We start from the raw sequence: 18,925 nt of genomic DNA, 5'->3' as shown, positions 1-18,925 counted from the left end.
ATGTGTACTTATATAGAGCCTATTGCATTGCCCCCAGCGCATGTTTGTTTGATTTTTGCATTATTTTTGCACTATAAACTAAAATTCTAATTACAATTCAATTAAGCTTACAATTAATTAATTCGCTTAGTCAATTTTGTACGCATTCGATTGGGTTTAAATGTTGTGCCTGCTTGCATGTGTGTGTGTGCGCGTATGTGTGTGTATGTGTGAGTCGGTGTCAGTCTTATAAAATTCAACCCAGGACAATTTTTTGATTAGATTTAAATGTAACAAAAAAAAGCAATATATATGTATATATAGGAGTTAACTAGTAAAATATACCAATCGATTTTTGAGCCTTTTGAGGTAGTTCGGTTCTAGGTAAATGGAGCTCGAAATACATTCTGTATTCAGTATGGTATTTAAACAAAACATAAACTAAAGAGCTGTTTGCTTTTATCTAGCGTTAAAGAAGTTTTAAAACAAATCACTGGCATTTTAAGATAGTTGTACAAAGTATTGCTAACTTGTTGTTGATCTAACCAAGATCCATTCTCAAATGCTATGCCTAACGAAACGATTCTATATATATATATACTCTATATACTGAGCCTCTTTTGCTCTGCCACGCCCACTTTTGATCAGTCTTATGCGACATAAGCCTTACCATGGCCTAACACTGCCTAGCCTATGCGTGTGTGTGTGTGTATCTGTGTGTGTGTCTGTGTGGGTGCTCGTAAGTCTAGCCTAAGCCTAAACTAGCCGATAAACATATATATCTAAATCTATTTATTTTAATGTGAATAATTCTATTTCTTTTAGGCACAAAGTGATGCTGACAACAAGTTTTTCTTTTATATTTATGTTTGATTTTTTTTTTTTTTGTCTCTTGCCCTGCTTGCGGGTCGGTGCCGGGGTGGGTATTCCGGGATAGAATGGGTCATTAAAGCTTCACTACCGCTAAATCGTTGCCGAGGCATGTCGATGATGAGAACACAACAAATAAGTTTGCACGTTGTACGCCGAACCAGAGAAACGAATGGATGGGGATATACACAGAGTGTGGTAAGTAAAATGGGTGGGTTGGTGGGTTGGTGGGTTGGTTTGGTTGCGTCAAGGATTGGCCTAGAATATGGAATCGTGGCTATCGGCCGCATACTGCCAGGCCATCGTTAGCATCAATCAGTCGGTGCGCGCCTGTGCCTCGTCGCTGCCGAGGAGCTCGCGCTTCAGGCCCACGCCCATGCTCAGGGGCTGCGATGCTGGCGATGCCGCCTCGCTGTAGTCCTCCAGCTCGTGGTCCTGCTCCTGCTCTGGCTCCAGCTCGTGCGCCTCTTTGCCATTCGTTGAGACCGACGCCGAGTTGGAGTGCATGATTACGCTGGCGCTCTCCATGGGCGAGGCAGCGCGCGGCGGGGGCGGCGAGTAGGGTGACTCGGGACGCTCTTTGCGTGCCAGCGACAGATCCTCCACCTGGTCGTGATCATCCTCGTCGTCGGCGTCACGCTCTTCCTCAATGGCCTCGCGCTTGATATGACGATGCTCGTGCTTGTCCAGCGCCTCCTGCTCGGCATAGTGGCTGGGCGAACGGGCCGCATGGCCATTGGAGCCCGGCGGACTGCTGGACATGCGATTGGCTGCCGCGTGTGCGGCTGCCGCCAGGGCCATGGCGTGCAGCGCCTCCCGACCTGCAATATCGCCGCCACGATTCTCTAGCGCCTGCTGCAGGAAGGCGTGATCCAGCAGCGCAGCAGCCGAATGCGGAATGGTGGGCGGCATACCATGATGCCCGGCATGGGCATGGGCGTGCCCAGCGCTCTGGCCATGTCCGTGCTCCTTCGGCTCGCGCTCCAGCTCCGTCTGGCCGTAGTTGTGAGCAGCCGCCGCAGCTGCGGCCGCAGCCGAATAGGGGAATGCGGCCGACGACTCGACGCCTCCGACGCCAGGTGGGCTGCGCTTGGGCGTGCGATGGGTGCCACGGCCGGTGGTGATGTTCAGCTTGCGCACCTTATCGTACAACGTGCGGCTGGGCAGACCAAACTTGCGGCTGGCCTGAAGGGCGCTCATGCCCTCGCGCACACACTGGATGGCGCACATCATGTCCGCCCGGGTGTATTGCTTGTAGCGCTTCCATTCCGGCTTCTTGCCGCCCTGACCGCCTGTCTCCTCGTCGAAGGAGCGATCCGTGTGCGGCGACAACGGCTCCTTGTCGCCGCCATAGTCGGACCCATTGAAGCTGTGGCTGCCAGCGCCCGCAGCGCTGCCGCTGCCCAGCTGATGCGAATGCTGATGCTGATGCTGATGTGTAGGTGTCTTCTCGGCGGCTGGCTTGACGCCGGGCAGCAGCAGCTGCTGGGGATTGGGCTGCGAGGAGTCCGGCGGATTAGCCTGGGCGAGCACATTGCGCAGAATGGGCGTGTCCCGTGTGGTGTTCAACAGCATGCTCGAAATGGCCGACAGCTTCTTGCGCTTGAGCGGATTCATGTCCGCCGCCGACTCATACACGGAATTGAGCATTGCCGCCGCCGCGGCCGAGGGCGACAGCGGCCATTGGCCAGCCTCGCCGGCAGCTGGATGGGGCGTTGAGTGTGTGGGCGTCAGCGGTGCCTCGCCGGCGGATATGTGAGCGTTGATGTTGATGGGCACCCCGCTGGAGGCCGGAAAGCTCGTGTAGGGCGTTTGATACGAGCCAAACGGCGGGGGTGGCGGCGAGCAGCTGCTCGAGATGGCCGCACTGGGTGATATATGCGTGGACGTTGAGATCACGGAGGAGGAATTGTGATGGCCATGATGGTGCGTGCCATAGGAGCCATCAGTGCCGGCGCCATTGAGCGGCTTGCTGCTGGAACAGCTGGAGGTAGGGGCAGAATGCGGATGCGAATGCGAATGCGGATGCGGATGTGCACCGGATGTGCTGCCCTGGAACTGATGATTGTGTGGGCGCTCCTCGACCGGACTGCCGGATGCCTTGTGATTGTGATTGAACTTCATGAGATTGTCGTAGAGGCCCTTCACCTGCAGCTCCTTGGCGGTGCGCAATATCTCTGGCTCCTGACTCTTGGTCACAGTCGTCTCGCCCGTGTACATGTACTGCAGCAGGGCGGCAATTTCGAAGCCCTTCACACCCGGCAGTATGATGCTGCACTGATCCTGCGGCACCTCCTGCAGTATGGCCTGAAAGTAGGGCGAATTGGCCGCGAGCACAACGCGATGCGCCTTGAACTGTTCATCGTCGACGACCAGGGTGCAGTCCACATAGCTGCCCACCTCGTGCAGGGCGTGCAGTATCTGCACCAGGTTCGTCTGATGATTGTTCCAGCGCAGGCAATATGTCTGACCCTCGTTGCCGGCCACTGGCGTCGGCCCGCCCATGTCGCCGCTGTGTCGATCCCTCTGGCTGTGGCTGTGGCTGTTCTGACGCTGTCGCTGGCGTTGGCGGTGCGCTGGGCTGAGGCTGGGCTCCGGCTCCTCGTCCGGTGCGGTGTCACTGCTGCTGTGATAGGCGCTGTTCAGGCTGGTGAACGCGGCGCTCAGCAGTGTGGGCGAGTATGAGGCGAGGTGCTTTCTGACCTTGAGCGCCAGCTTAAGGCTTACGGTTCACCAGTTGCCTGTTGTTGTTCGGAGAAAGAAAGAGAGTGGGAGAGAAAGAGAAGGAGAATGTGAAGCGTTTTCGTTACAATTAAAATGCTGCTGCTGCTGCTGCTGCCAAGTCAGGAACTGATTTGCCTAATGCCCCTAAGGATTTGCACAGATATTTGGGAAATGCCAAAAAAAACCTGAAGCGAATTTCGCATGGGTTACTATAATCAAAATGAAAATTGGCAATGGAACTGGATATGGAAATGGGAATGGAATATGCTGCTCAAGACCTCTCTGCCTAATCTTCTCACCTAACTCACCCCCCCCCCCCCTCACAACCCACCCCCACCCCCTCCTCATCCCACTGACAAAACAGGCAGGTGTGCGAAAATGTTGTGTGTATTTGGGCATGGTTACGCATCCTCCAAGCTCAGCATCCTCCCAGTCGGCCCTAAATTTCCTGAGCCATTTTCATTGCAAAAGTTTTTTTCGTTGGTTTTTGGCGGAAAATCTACGTTATTTTTTTCTCTTTATTTTTTAAATTTATGCCCAAAATGCCACCCTGCCAAGTTTTATGCGCCATAAAAAGTGAAAGCGCCTTTTGCCAATGGAGAACGGGACGAAATATTAAGAGAGCGGGGGAAGTGGAAACCGGGGCGGTGCGGTAGGTGGGTGGGTGACAGAAATACGCGGATAAAAAATGGGGGAAAATATGCAAACATCCCTCGGAAAACGTGTGCGCGTATTTTTCCGGCTGCTTTTCGCGCGTTTTACTTTACATATTTTTTTTTATATGCGAACTGGAAAATGGAAAGCGTCACACACACACACACACACACACACAGACACACGGACACGTTCACGCATATAAAAACAAAAAAAAACGAAACTGAAAAACTTGCAATAATTTGCTTTGCTGAGTTTTCATTCATTTTTGTTGTTGTATTTATTCTTGGCTCGTTTTTCCTGTTTTTCCTTGGTAAGGGCGAGGGTGTGCGTGCGTGTGTGTGTGTGTGTGCGTTTGCCTGTCCTAAGCGCGTTGCAGCCGCGAAGTGGTTGTAGCTCTAACTGGAACCGCGTCCCAATGCTCGTATTTCAGCTCGAAACTCGTTAAAAAAAATTTGGTTTTTGGCATGGGCCACCGCTCGAGTGGTCACCATATGTTGGCCCTATGACCATGTGCAGCATATGTTGGACATGCGACCGCCGACGCCATGTGTCGCGTGCGCTGCACTGCGGCCAATAAGCCAAGACGACCTTCTGATGGAGTTCGTGGAACGAATGCTCCTCAGGTAGCCAACAGGTAAATGTGCGCATATTTGCCCCAATTTTGCCCGATCGCAGTGCGTCGCAGAAAAATTGCCAGGATAATGGCAAACGAACAACAGGGGAAATGTCAAACAGACAATAGGCGGAAAAATAAACGACCTGCATTGTCTGCAGCTTGAAGTGCGGAAAATGCGCAAGACGCTCGCCTTTGTGCTCGCTCCATTGTCCGTCCAAAGCGGATAATGGGCAAGAACGCGCAACCTGCCGAGTCTCAAACGATCCCTAAACAACAACAACAGCAACAACAACAACAACAGCAATTGATATGGTGTGCAGGTAGCTGGCATAATGGGATCAGAATGGGATCGCATGAACGCCTCGCTTGGGATATTGCGGCCGCAAGCTCTTATACTGTGGCTGTGGCGTTGCGCATACGACGCGATCGCCAAATGGCTGCAAAGCTTTTGCGAGCTTTTGGTTAACAGCGCTTTAACAGCGGTCGCCATTTTGTTTGCTTACAATTTCAAATATGATAAGCCGAACGTCATTGAAACGAATGCACTTGGAAACCGGTTTCGGATTTTCCAGTTTATTTTTTGTGCCCTTTTGCTGTTTATATACCAGACATATATTTATTGCTGCTGTTTGTTAATTTTTTACACGTAGCCCAGGTTTTAGTTGCGGCATTTAAGGCCTAAACTTTTTGTTATAAAAACAATATAACAGAAATACAAAATAATATTTGCAGCAATAAAATCGAAGTGCATAAATTAAAATTCTTTTCAACTATATATCTTACCACAAAATTGTACAAATAATTCGCAGCTGCAGCTCAATTGCAAATGGCACTAAATTGTTTTAAGATTTCCACAATTTTATAAACTTAAAAGTTGCTTGCGTTTTTTCAAAAATTAAACTTTTCGTTGAACTCCGTTGGTTATTTTCATTCGGTTTTAAGCTCTTAGAAACTGTCACCAGTCAATAAGAAAATTTGCAGTATTTTTGTTGCTAATAAGTTTCTAATTAACAATATTGCGATAATTACACGCACAAAGACACGAAAACCATCCGAAGTGCAGTTTATCCAAGTAGTGTGTGTGTTATGTTTTTAATTTTTTTTTTTTGACTAATTTTTGCTGTGTTTTTTTTGGAGTGCCCAAAATAACTGCGACACGTACGAAATTGCGTTTTGAATTTTTGCGTGGCACGTTGTTGCAGATTCGAGCGCTCAAACTTGAATAAAACTGCCACGGCGCTCGTATGCAGCAAGTCATTGAAAACAAAATTTCCCGAGCGAGACAGCGCGCACATTTTCACGCACACACAGGCAGCAACAAAACAACAACAACAACAAAACAAAAAAAAAACAGAAGACCTCTCACACGCACAACGGCTGGCGCACGCAGGGGAAGTGCTCGGCACATATAACGCTAAGGAAAAGCCGCAAAACTGTGCTACGGCTCTGGCAACCCTCTTGCTGTCTCGCTCTATGCGCTCTGACGCCGCAGTCGACGTCGCCGTCGCTGTCATTATTGCAGTCTGCAACTGTGTGCGTTTTTGCGCTGCGCTGTGTGTCAGTGTGTGTCTGTCTCTGTGTGGGTGAGTCTTGCATATGGCGGCTGCTGCTGCTGCTGCCATTGGCACCCAAGAGAGTAACCTGTCCATGTGTGTGAGTGTATGTGTGCGTGTGTGCATGTGTGCATTTGAGTTTGTGCTCTTTTTGGCGTATGTTGGAGAAATAAAAAAAGTGTGGCGGCTGCATTTTTTCAACTGCCTAAAGTTGCCCAACTGGCTGCAGGTTGTCAGCGTGTGTGTGAGTGTTGTTTTTTTTGTGTGCGTACAGCGCTGGACAGCAAAAAAAAGAACTGGTTAGTCCGTAAACGAATGAGAAACCCTTTTGCCTTTGGCTCAGCTTCAGTTATTTTTTGGAAATTTAAAATTTATTCAGATCCCAATGTTAATTATAGAAGCCATAAATACCAATCTGCTAAGAGCATAAAACGTTTAGTAGGTAAAAAAAAAAAAAGACGCGGAGCGATGCAATTGGAAATTGTACAATTTATTTGGCATTTCGCTCAAGTTATGCAAATGCGATTGTGCCTTAAGACGAGCAGCGTAACCTTCAGCAATCAATATGCATTGAATGCACTTTTCCTCTTTTAAGGGTCGCTTGCAATTTGCATACGGGTTGGCCCTATTTCTATGCCCAATTTTTTTCCTATTATATATATGCAAATTGCTTGGCCTTGGCAGTGTTGTAACGGTTAAAAAGTGTTTTTTTTTGGCGCCTTATGTTGATGACGTCACAAATGGTCACTTAAAGTGAGCTTAAATAAAGCTGCCTTTAATTAATGAATGCACATGTGTGCATGTGTGTGATTACGCATGGAATTGCAGCAGTTATAACGCGCTGCGATTCGCTGACACACACACAAGCACGCACACACACATACAGCATCCGCAACAGTCGCCGAGCTGCGGCGCATGTGCAACTGTTGTGCTCTCGCTTGCACCCACATGGCCTGAATGGCATCAGTTGCTTTTTGCGGCATTTGCAGCACATTTAGTTCAACAACATTTAATTACATAATTATGCTTATTTTAACAATATGTGGTTAGAATTGGCTGTACCTGCAACTGTTGCCGCTGTTGATTTCAATTGTGCATCATTAACTTCTCCGGCCGTTGTGGCACAGTGGACGCCTCCTCCACTCTGGCGCTGCTTTTTTGTTTCTCGATTCATTAATCATGGCAAGAAGGGAAATTAAGGTCAACCACATACACGAGACTATTCGAACTGCACTTTTGGCATTCCCTTGGCGTCTAACGATTTGTATTTTATGCATATTAGCAGCTATTTCTTATATATTTTTTATAAGTAGCTATTTTTTGTGAACTCTTCCACTAAAAGTGAGTTGCAGCCAAATTTCGTGTCTAACAAAACTAGTTCGCAAGTGCATTCAACTTGCCCTGCCCTGCGGCCTGCTGATAAAACAACAATTAAATAAAACGAAAGACAAGCAAGCACAACGAAATACCGAACTTGAAATACCCTTTACTAGCTAGCTTGATTAAATAGAGTATAGCTTGAAGCGACTCAGATAGTAAAGAGAGATTTACATGCTTTAACATAAATGTAGACTGAAGACTTCATGACAATTTTGTAGGGTATGCTGCCAAGTCGAACTGTGCTGACTTGCACCATATGATCTATGGCATAATGCCTTTGAGCTAGTTGAGCTCGTGTGCCGGGTCTCTCTCTCTCTCTCTCTCTCTCTCTAATCTTATCAGCGTTTTTCTTGGCTGTCAGCCGCAGTCGCAGAGAAAGTTTCGGCTTTTCTTGCAGTTGCATTTTGCGTTTTCATGTTTTATTTAGTTTTTTTTTTTTCCATTTCGAGATAAGAACTGGCGATTCGGCTATGTCCGGAAACTGTACAGATTTGCGGCCACATGGTTCGTGCGACTTGTAGAAATCCCTAAAGGGATTATCCTCTTTGGCCGTCAGTGTTGACTCTGCTGACTTTTTGACTCTGTTTTCGCTAGTGAATGAAGCTATCCTATGACCGCTCATTATGTGAGATTAGCCCATGGGAATCCACACATAATCCAACCGCAGCAGCATCCAATAAAGCTGTGTGCCGCCCTAATGAGCGGCAGGTACAGGCCACACTCGAGTGCAGTGAAAGCAATTGAATTGCATTCCGTATGGACAATTGATGCTTGACGTGGTCCGGCCTGGCCTTGGCGGTGTCTTTGACCTTGCCACAGACAAAGGAACGTGTCTCCAACTCAAAATCGCACTGTTGCCTCGGCAATTTGCGATTATCGCTGGGCAAAACGCACAAACAGTTGCTTATCTCGTTGATTTTGTAAATGTTAAATGGAAATGGAGAAAACAAATGGAAATGAGTGCATTTCTTATTTCGCGATAAGTTTTTACCAGCTTTCGGGTTTCTTTGTGGCGAAAAATGTTCATGGAACCAGAAATGGGACTGCGTTTTATGGTCCTAAAGGGTTTTCGGTTTATGTCTTTATTGGGCCCAGACTTTTGCGAAATAGTGCGAAAATTGTTCACCAGAAACTGTGTGCGATTTATGGCCATGTGTAACCCTTTTGCCAGGCAAAACTGTGTATCCTAACCATTGAGCAAACTGTTTGGTTATATGACGAAAGGATTCAATATTCCTGGAACTTCGCTAAAAACTTGGCCTGCATCGTCTTCATTATCATCAACATCATCATAAGGGCCTGACGTGAGCTCAATCAATGTCTGCAGACACAAAATAAATAATTCCCATTTGTCACAAGCATATGCAAAAAGAAGAAAACTCCGTCGCCTCATTGCCCGACCGATAACCCTTTCGCCGGGACGCTTTACCTGGGCCGACTGGCCGACTGGCCGACTCAAGTGTCCCCTTTGTGGCCGAAAGTAGCCGCCGATCTTTGAAGTTGCGAGCGGCATGTTGAAGATTTCCCTAAATATATCCAACGCAATTGTCAATTAGCGCTCAGTTCCGACAAATGGACCAGGACCCGGCCAGGACTGTTTACTCAGCAGCAGCAGACGATAGCCGAGGCTGCGGCTCGGGCCAAAAAACAGAAGCTGCCGCTCGACAATCGACCCACGACCATCGACAATGGGCGACCTGCAGCGCACAGGTTAGCGCTCAGTCTCCGTTCCGGCTTGAACCCGAACTCGAACCCAACCCCGAGCACGGGCTGGCCATAAAACGCATTTGCAACACGTTGCTAATGGATGCGAAAATTAGAAACCACGCGGACAGGACGTCGGACTAACAGATTTTCAAAAACTTATATAATATCTTCATAATATATACATATATTCATATAATTTTTTTTGTAATTTATCTTGAATGAACGCCAAATCGCAAACTGTCTCAAATTGCAAGCAAGCTGCAAATTTATTTTGAAATTCAATTTTTGAATATTTTCTTTTATTTTGAAATTTAATTTTTGAATATTTTCTATTATTCTGAAATTGAATTTTTGAATATTTTCTAATATTCTGAAATTGAATTTTTGAAAATTTTTTGTTACAAATTGGTTTATTCGCGCTGCAAACAGTTTTTGCAGAGAACAAAGTTTTTAAATATTTCTCGAAAAAAGACAAAAATTGGAACCTAAAAAATGATGAAAATGTGTGTCCGTTGATATAGCTTTCACTGTACTTACAGTGAATGCAGTTTATATAGTATAAACTGCAAATAATCAAATGATTTATTGTTTAGAAAAACGTGAAGTTAGCTTAGGCTATAAAAATGTAGCAAATAGATTTTATATTCATTTGATTAGGTGCAGCGAACGATGCAGACATCGAGATATTATACTAGATTCCCCCCCCCCTGCCTCTCCCTCCACTTGGTTGACTGACAAATGTTTATTCCAAATTCGACTGGCGGAAGGGCAAAAATACGAAATATCTACCAAATATTTATTTTTATGTGTATGTATATAAACATGTTTATGTATGTGTGCCTGTAATTGTGTGCATGTGTGTGCATGTGTGTGCATGTGTGTGTGTGTGTGTGTGTGGGTAAAGCAACAGTCAGAAAACAAACAAAACTGCAGCAATGAACAAAATTAATAAAAATGCAACAAAACTAGAAAAACGAAAAATGTGTGTCTTTCTCTGTGTGTGTGTGTGTGTGTGTGTGTGTTTGTGTGTGTGTGTGTGTGTGTGTGTAACAACATCACGAAAAGTAGAGGTATTGAAAACTCTGGAAATTTATCGCGCGCGTCATTTTGCTGCAACTTCAAGCGCGCGCGTGTGTGTGTGTATGTGTGTGTGCACGTTGCGTGTGTGTTTATGCGTGTGTGCCTATGCGTGTGTGTGTGTGTGTGAGTATGGAAAGCAGCACGTAGGCATAGAACCGGAGCTGCGTCGACGGCAGCGACGTCGTGTTGGCGTCGAGGGCAGGGCCGGTGGAATAGCTGGAAGGGCGGTTGGGGGCGCTCATTCGCGCTACGCATGGGTCATTGCACTTTTGCAATGCGGCAACGGCAGCGCGGACGAAGACACAAATACACACACACATGCATACTGGCAGATAGTACACACAGATGCAGATACATGCGGAGATAGCAAAAGGCAACATTTGACGGGGAATTGAATAAAAAACGTACGAAAAATTAGGCGAAAGCAAGCAGAGACAATGATAGAAAGAGAGAGAGAGGGATACGGAGGGGGGGGGGGGGGGAAGAGCGAGAAGCGGGCATAAATATTTGAAGCGCAGGCATACAAACTGAAGCATACACAGTTACGTATACAAATACACTGGAAGAAAAAAATGAACAAGAATTGTGTACTCAAATCAAGTGTTAATCAAAATCAAACATTTCTTAAGCTAAGAAGGTAATTCTTAGTTAAAAAACATTTCTTAAATAGTCGAACGATGAAATATATTACTTCTTTTAAAATCGTTTTACGCTTATTTCAAGAGTGCATATTCTTTTATAACTCTGTTACATTTGATTGAAAACATTTTTAGTTGAAATTTTCCATATACGTGTTTTTCACTTTATTCAAGTCGTTTTTCTGCTGAGCTACACTTGAACTTCACTTTTGTGAATTGCTAAGAACAAATTTCACTAAAGAGCCCCATTTTTTCGCTGAGTGTGTGCATGTGGCCGTTGTTCGTGAGCGCTGGCACTGGCATTGTTGCATTGCGGCTGCGCCGGCAACTTTGACTTTGCATTGGCGGCCATTTTGTTTGGGTCGCGTTAATTTCGCCTGCATTCACACACATGCACTTTCTAAAAATAGGGCCCACGCAGGCGACGGGCTGCTTGTACATATGCACATACACACATATATCAGCTAGTCTGCCCCGGCCCCTGGCCCTGCCCCTGCCCCTGGCCCTAGTCGCTGGCAATGCCATTTGTGCCGCCAACGCCACTCGAGTGTTGCAGTTTGCTGCACATGTGGAAAACGAAAAAAAAAACACACACACACAAAATTGAAGTACAGCAAACAGAGCGGCGCATGGGGTGCGTTTTCCATGTTTTTACCAAAAAGAAAAAAAAATTACACACACGCACATTTCCCAGCGACTATTTTTAGCAATTTGAATGTGAACGAAATTTTCAAGTCCAGCACAATGAGAATTTTTAAGGCTTGAGCACAGAGAGGAGGGGGGAGGGGGAGGGGTGGCATGCGACGTATACGTTGTTAAATTGAATTGCCGCGAGTTCTTTTGTAGCAGAATCATAACATACCTTCTTCCGTTGCAGGGTATTTGCAGCTGATAGAATTGGTTCAGATCGGAAAGAGTTAACAGTAGATAGTATACATCTGTATGTACATATATCGCGCGAGGTTATAGTTGATCTCTGGACAAGTTTTCACTTGCACATTTTTGCAAACTTTTTTGCCACGTGTCACACTTTCTCACTGTCATTTCGCACATTTCGCCAATACTCGATACTCGATTCTTAAACTGGTTCTTCTCACCAACTCGCGACGTTTCGGCCACTCTGCGAAATGGCCAGAAAATCAGAAATTCAGTCCGAGTTGCGGTTACAAGTTGCGCGAGTTGCTTACAAGCTAGCTTTTCTTCTTTTCAGTTTATTTGTGGATCCACGCAAGTTGATGCTAAACCATGTAAGACCAGGCGGCGGCGTTTCGGTTAGATTGGACGTGGTTGTGGACGACTTGAGCTGACCTTGAGCCAAGTTACGACAAAATTGGCCAAGGGTCTGGGTATGGGGTCGGACTGTTTGTCTGCCTGCCGGCCGACTAATTTTGTTTCTGTCTCTGGATTGCGTTTCTGAAACTAATTCTGAGTAAAGCGCCAGAGAGGCGGTAAAAGCTCCCAAATACATAAGTCCATGTATGTATGTGTGTGTGTGTGTGTGTGTGTGTATATATGCACACATATGCCATGCTATATACCAAACTGTTATATACAAGCCACACATACACATACACATACATACACGCGGACACAAACTGACTCATGGAATTGAGCAAAAAAACAAAACGAATAAAGTTTACATTACAACAACTAGTTACGTATACAGAGGAGGAGAGGGCGTGGGGACAGGAGGGCTGCAAAAGCTCTCGAGCAGCATAAAATTATCAAGCAAAGGGCCGGAGAACGTTTAGATTGACGCTCTCCGATTCTACGAAACCAAAAAAAGCATTTTGCAAATGGGGAAAAAACAAATTTGAACAAAACAAAAAAATATTAAAATGGAAAAACAAGAACCGCCATTTGGGCTCTCGGGTATCTGTAGAACTTTTCAGGGTCAGTTAATTATTACACAATTTTTGTTTACAGCGAAAAATATAACAGCGAAGAAGAAGAAGCACTGTTAGATTTTCTCTTGTTGCTGGCAAAAAAAAAACAAAATGTAAGCATGTGTGTGTGTCTGTGTGCGTGTGTTTTGTGACAACGATTCTGTTGTTTACAACGAAAACAAATTTAATTAATTTTGTTGTTTTCGTCGTTGTAGCTGTGCCAGGGCCATCAAAACGATTGCAAGTTTTCGTGTGTGTGTGTATGTGTGTGTGTTGGATATATTTATGCGTATGTAAATACGGAAGATCTTTTTCAATGCTGGAAATGACGAGCTCATGTAAATGTGTAACTGATTGGTTGGCCATTTATTGAGCTATGTACATATGCATGTAGTTCAAGGCGTTGTTTTGTTTTTAATCGCAATATTCTGCGCAATTTCTCCCGCCCACAACAACAACAACAGACGCAACAAGTTACGTCAACAGCAAAACCCGGGCGTGTTATGTACTATAATAGACGGAAAGCACGTTAAAAAGCTAAAAAAAACACTCAACAACAAGAACAACAACATAAGCGGAAAGCAGACGCACGCCTCGCGGCGCCGTCCCTAAACTTGAACTTGAAATACTGCGAAAACAAAATTCAAGAGCAAAATGCCGGCAAAAAACGCAAAAAACACACGCCAATAACAATAACAAACGTGCTAAATTTCAGAGTCAATGACTTTTCCATACCCTGTAACAACTAAACACCGGCATCTTAAAGCTTTATAAGAACTGCACACATCAAATTTTACATACCTTTGGATTCTTGCACCAAAAATTTTCACAAATTAACAATTAAATTATAATACGCGAGCTGCCTGTCACTGGCGATTGCATCATTTGGTGTGTATTGCTTAACCCTTTAGCGTTTTTGGTAGCACAGGGTATAGCATATAAGAGCTCTCTATCTTTCACTCGGTTTTGCGTTTCGGCAGAGCCGAAAGCTCCCGACGCTACCCGAAGTTTGCAAATGCGAAATTGCGATTCGGCTCTCCACTCGCGAATTTGACGGCCGACCAATCAGCTCGGCTGGGAGCCGAAAGCTGCCGCTATGTTCGCACACTATGTGCAAATGTATTTCGCTCGCTTTGCTTATTTTTGGCACAGATAAGTCGCCATTTTCGCGCAAAAGTCTACTCAAAGCTGGCACCAAACAACAACTGCTCTGGAGAGAATTCGTTGTCTCCGGCGTCGTTCTATTTATTTACTATTTATTGTTTGGCTTGTGTGTTGATTAGGTAAATTGAAGAACCAGAAGAAGACACGTGGTTAGCTGGCGGGCATATACTTTGTTTGAGCAAAGCTTTCTGGAGAGCGTTTGGCGCTTATCTACAAATAAGTCCAGCTCACTTTGCTCATATGAAGGTACTTGAGGTGCTACTAGGCGAGGCTCGATGCTAATATTCTAAAAATAATATATACATATATTATATATACAAACTGATTATGATTAATTCATTTCAGCTCATATAATGTATGCTTTATATACAGTTTTATGTACAGCAGATATGTTAATCTGGACAAGCAAATATTTTGGCGAATCGCTTGGCAGATTTTTCTGCCGATTAAGCTTTTTGCGTGCTTTCGTTTACAGTGGGGTTCTTGTCTTAGCTTAGGACACTTATACGCCTAAGCTTACAGATCGTGTTTAGCATATAAGAAGATTGAATGTTGGCTTTTGTGCATGTCGCATTGTGAGAAACCGCAATAATTGATCGTATACTGATTATTCGAATATGCCCAATTCTGTGCACCTTTCATCTACACATTATCCTCTTTCCCAAGCCAGGGGCTATTGATGCAACCTGCCGCATTTCAGCTGCTGCTGCTGCTGCTCGCCCCCTCCTCTCCGATTCTCGACTGACTTGCAACATGTTTCCATCCGCAACAGTCTGTCCTTCTGGAACGCAATCGTGTGACTTTTCATGTGATTCTTTTGCTTCAAATCAAAAAGTTAACTTTTCCCAGGGTTTCTGCCGAGCTGCGTCCCGCATGTGTGTGTGTGTCTGCCTGTGTATCCTGTTGCTCGCGTCCTGCACGCACAGGGAAAACAACCATAAGACTCCTCCGCCGTCGCCGCCGTCGCCCCTGCAACAGAAGCAGCAATCAATTTGTGCATTCGTTTTGGTTTTTGCCTGCTCAGCGATCTCCGTGTGTGCCTCGTTTATCCTTTTTGTGTGTGCCATAATTTTCCGTCATTCTCTTGGTTTCCTATTGTTGCTACTTCTATTGATGGGTTATTGAACTATTGATTCCACTGAATTTATTGTTCGACCCGGCACAGGTGATCATTTTTCAGTTCGAGATTTTTGTAGCGACAAGTGTTGGAAAGTGCATTGCGCAGATATAATCGCATTAATACACACCTTTGGCAAGCTTCCAGCTTTGGTAGCCAGATCTGTGTTATTGGTTTTACCTGTTTTGGGCTCCCTCAACTGTTTGCTGCACTGCACACAATCGGTTTGTTTAAAGCATTTTCACACATTTTTCATTCTCAACTGCCAACAACTAAGTCAACAATTGCACGGCAGGTAGTGCCAGCAGCAGCTCACTGTTTGGCCAAGAGACGTGAATATTCTCTTGGCCAAGTCTACTCGACGGGCGCAAATTATTTTGACAAGTGGCCGAAAAATTGTCTTGCATTGTTTAAGACGTGTTGTATGCACAGCAGAAAGAAAATTACATATATATAAAATGACAACAACAATCCTTGGTTTGGCAGGGCATCCGAGCCGGGATGACGTTCTTTTGAGTGGCAGCGGCTATTAAGCCAGGCCCAATCTTGAGTGGTCTGAGCACAGAGTATCTTTGCTATTGAATAAATATTACGACCCATTAATTACAATCCAAGTGCCACACACACACACACACACATCGCACATTAGAGAAGATATTTTACCACTGACATTTAATCAATGTCATCTGTGAGTCGAATAAAACTGCATTGACAGCAAAGGCAATTGCAATAACAGCGCAAATGCAATTTATTTGCACTCTCTCGTGTTCTCTCTCACTCTGTTATTTAGGGAAAATGTTATTGCAAAGCAGCGCAAAAGTCACTTACTCGCTGCTATAACAATGTAAAGCCAATTTCCTTGCATTTCTTCAACTTTGCGCTCTCTCACCGAAAATGAACAGCAAAAATGTAGCGAACGCAATGTATTCGTAAATTTATCTTTGCATTTGCAAAAACAAAGCATTTCCCCTCCCTCACTAATGCAAAACAAGATAACGAAGCAATTAAATATTGCCAACACAAAAGAAACGCATTCAATTGTATTCGCTCTTTTACGATTTTCGCTCTCTTTAATTGCAAAGCGTAGTCGCCGCCCAAAAAGCAAAGGATCTTAGTTTGCACTTTTCTTCGCTTGCTCTTTCGCTTGTTCTTTTCGCCACAGTCCGCTTATTAAACGAGCTGCGTTTGCGCGTCACGTGTGCTTAAATTATTGAAAATTGCTTAAACTTGATGAGAAAAGTAAAATGTTGAATTATTTAGTATAGTTATACATTTGTAAGAGGAATACCAACGAGAATGTAAATTGCCTGTGGCTGGAGTTGTTTTTGTCGTGCATATTGGTAAGAAATGTGTTTATTTTGCATTTATGATCGTAACTTATAAATACGCTTAAGGAATCTGTGTGTATGCATGTATGTATGTAGGTGTATTATTGTGGTACAGTCCCTCTCTAAGTGCTATCTGTTGCGCTGTTGCAGCCGGAAATCGCCAGCAATTGCACGTTTCGGTCTCTTGTGCGTGTCTTCCCAATTGTATTTGTCTGTTTATTTTTATTTACTTTTTCTTGTTTTTTTTTTTTTTGGGAATACGGCAACAGAAACAGCGCTGCGACTGTAGAATAACAAATAATTAGCATTAACCACGCAATTGACTACAGCAGCGGCAGCGTATGCTGACGGCGAAAACGGCGATTCGAGTGCAATGTGCACTGGCCTGCATACATACACAATTTTACACAGGCACACACACGCATACGCATACGCATACGCACACGCACACTGGTGCAAGCGACGACGAAGACGAAGAAACCAGACAGGGCCGCCAATCAAGCAAACAACAAAAACAACAGCAACGGCAGCAGCAAAAGCAAAAGCAACAAAGATAGTACATTTTTGGGTATGTCAACAAAACGAAGAACGAAAACAAATTGTGTAAAAGCAAAAGAAAATGCCAATGTTGAGAGCGAGCGCTACTGAGAGCGAGCAGAGAGAGAGAGAGAGAGAGAGAGAGAGAGAGAGCAGCTATTGCGCCAGCTTGGGACGTGGGCGCAGCGCTGCCCGTTTGACTTGATCAGCGACGCCATTTTTGAGTTGGAGCTGCGCATGCCAAAGGGCAATTGGAAAAAAGGCAAGCAAAATAGAGTCGGGAATTCAAGTTCAATTCGTTCCTTTTTAGTCGTGAACTAGTTCAGCTATTGATGATGCATTCTATTCAGTTGTTTTTAGCTGCTTATTATTTTTGATGTTAATTACCGTAACAAAATATGACTTATTTCTTGAACTAAACAAAGTGGAGTTAGGAAATATGGTTCAATTGGTTATTTTTTGGTCGTGAACTAGTTCAGCATGATGCATGATTCAGTTGGTTTTTAGCTGTTAATTATTTTTATGTTTTTATCTAACAGCATATGACTTATTTCTTCATCTAAATAAACAAAGTAGAGTTTGGAAATATGATTCAATTCGTTCTTTTTCGGCCGTCAACTAGTTCAGCTGTTTATGATGCATTCTATTTGGTTGTCTTTTAGCTACTAAATATTTGTTATGTTAATAATTGTATTAAGTTTATATGTTGAACGTAATCTGCGCAACTCAACAAAATATCATATATTCATGTGTGTGTGTGTGTGTGTGTGTGTGATTATGTGTTGTATGCGTTGCGGCTGCTTTTGCTCCATGCCTCTGCCTCATGTGACGCGATGGCGGCCCTACGTCAACATAAACTGAAGTTTGTGCTGCTGCTAATGCTTGTGTGGCACGTCGCCAAGATGTGTGAGGGGCATTCAAATGAAATAACGATTGCATAATTGCCAGTACTCATAATGCCTTATTGGCTGCGCCTAATATACCCACAAAGGTCAACAAGTCACAACAATGCCCACGGAGCTGCAGGGAACTGCAGACTGCCACACGTCCAGCATAAAGCAATCCTGCAAATAAAGGATGTCCAAACGAAAGTGAAACGCGCTCGTCAATCGTCTGAAGACGCAAGGACATAAAAGCCGAGTCACAAAACAATAGAGAAGAGCGCAAACGTCTGACACACGTACACGCTCCACGCCAAGACAAAGGATCTATGCGGCTGAGGGAGAGTGAGAATGAGACTCGGAATGGGAATGGGGATGGAAATGGGAAAGAATAGCACACAGAAATGCGACAATTCAAACATATTTCAAGTCAAAACTGCCAGCTATCTATTGTAATTGGATACTTTTCGAGATCCTTGCGCGTGTGAAGCATGACGAGTGCGCGTTTTCCTTCTTTTTCTTTTTTGTCGCTTAAAAAACCCAAACCGTAACCTATCCCTCGTCGTCGCCCCCGTCAGCTCTCCGTCGCCCTTATTTGAGATGGCTGGTGCATACGGGTGTACGGGTCGCCAACTATGGCGTTTAATTTATGCCAAATATGACACTCGTTTTCTTTTTTAACATCGAATGTTTGTCCTTTAGGTTTTCACGCGAGTTCTTGTCCAATATTTTGTGTACCCTTGCACAAGACTTGTAAGGTATCTATATAGATCAGTCATACTCGAATTTCTATGCCAACCAGTTTCTC

General features: G+C 44.7%; 1 protein-coding gene across 1 annotated transcript; it reads right to left on the bottom strand.

Moving 5' to 3' along the window:
- Positions 1-869: 869 nt before the first annotated feature.
- Positions 870-3,735, bottom strand: LOC115764568 (longitudinals lacking protein, isoforms H/M/V). The gene is made up of 2 exons (XM_030707695.1): positions 3,660-3,735; positions 870-3,590 (listed from the first exon to the last, which is right to left on the bottom strand). The coding sequence occupies exon 2, from the start codon at positions 3,352-3,354 to the stop codon at positions 1,165-1,167; it is 2,190 nt and encodes a 729-aa protein (XP_030563555.1). The 5' UTR covers positions 3,355-3,590; positions 3,660-3,735; the 3' UTR covers positions 870-1,164.
- Positions 3,736-18,925: the final 15,190 nt, after the last annotated feature.

This window comes from Drosophila novamexicana, unplaced genomic scaffold (assembly GCF_003285875.2).
Source record: "Drosophila novamexicana strain 15010-1031.04,08,12 unplaced genomic scaffold, DnovRS2.1 tig00000858-arrow-arrow-pilon, whole genome shotgun sequence".
Classification (NCBI taxonomy): domain Eukaryota; kingdom Metazoa; phylum Arthropoda; class Insecta; order Diptera; family Drosophilidae; genus Drosophila; species Drosophila novamexicana.
This window is presented reverse-complemented; position numbering and strand designations above follow the sequence as displayed.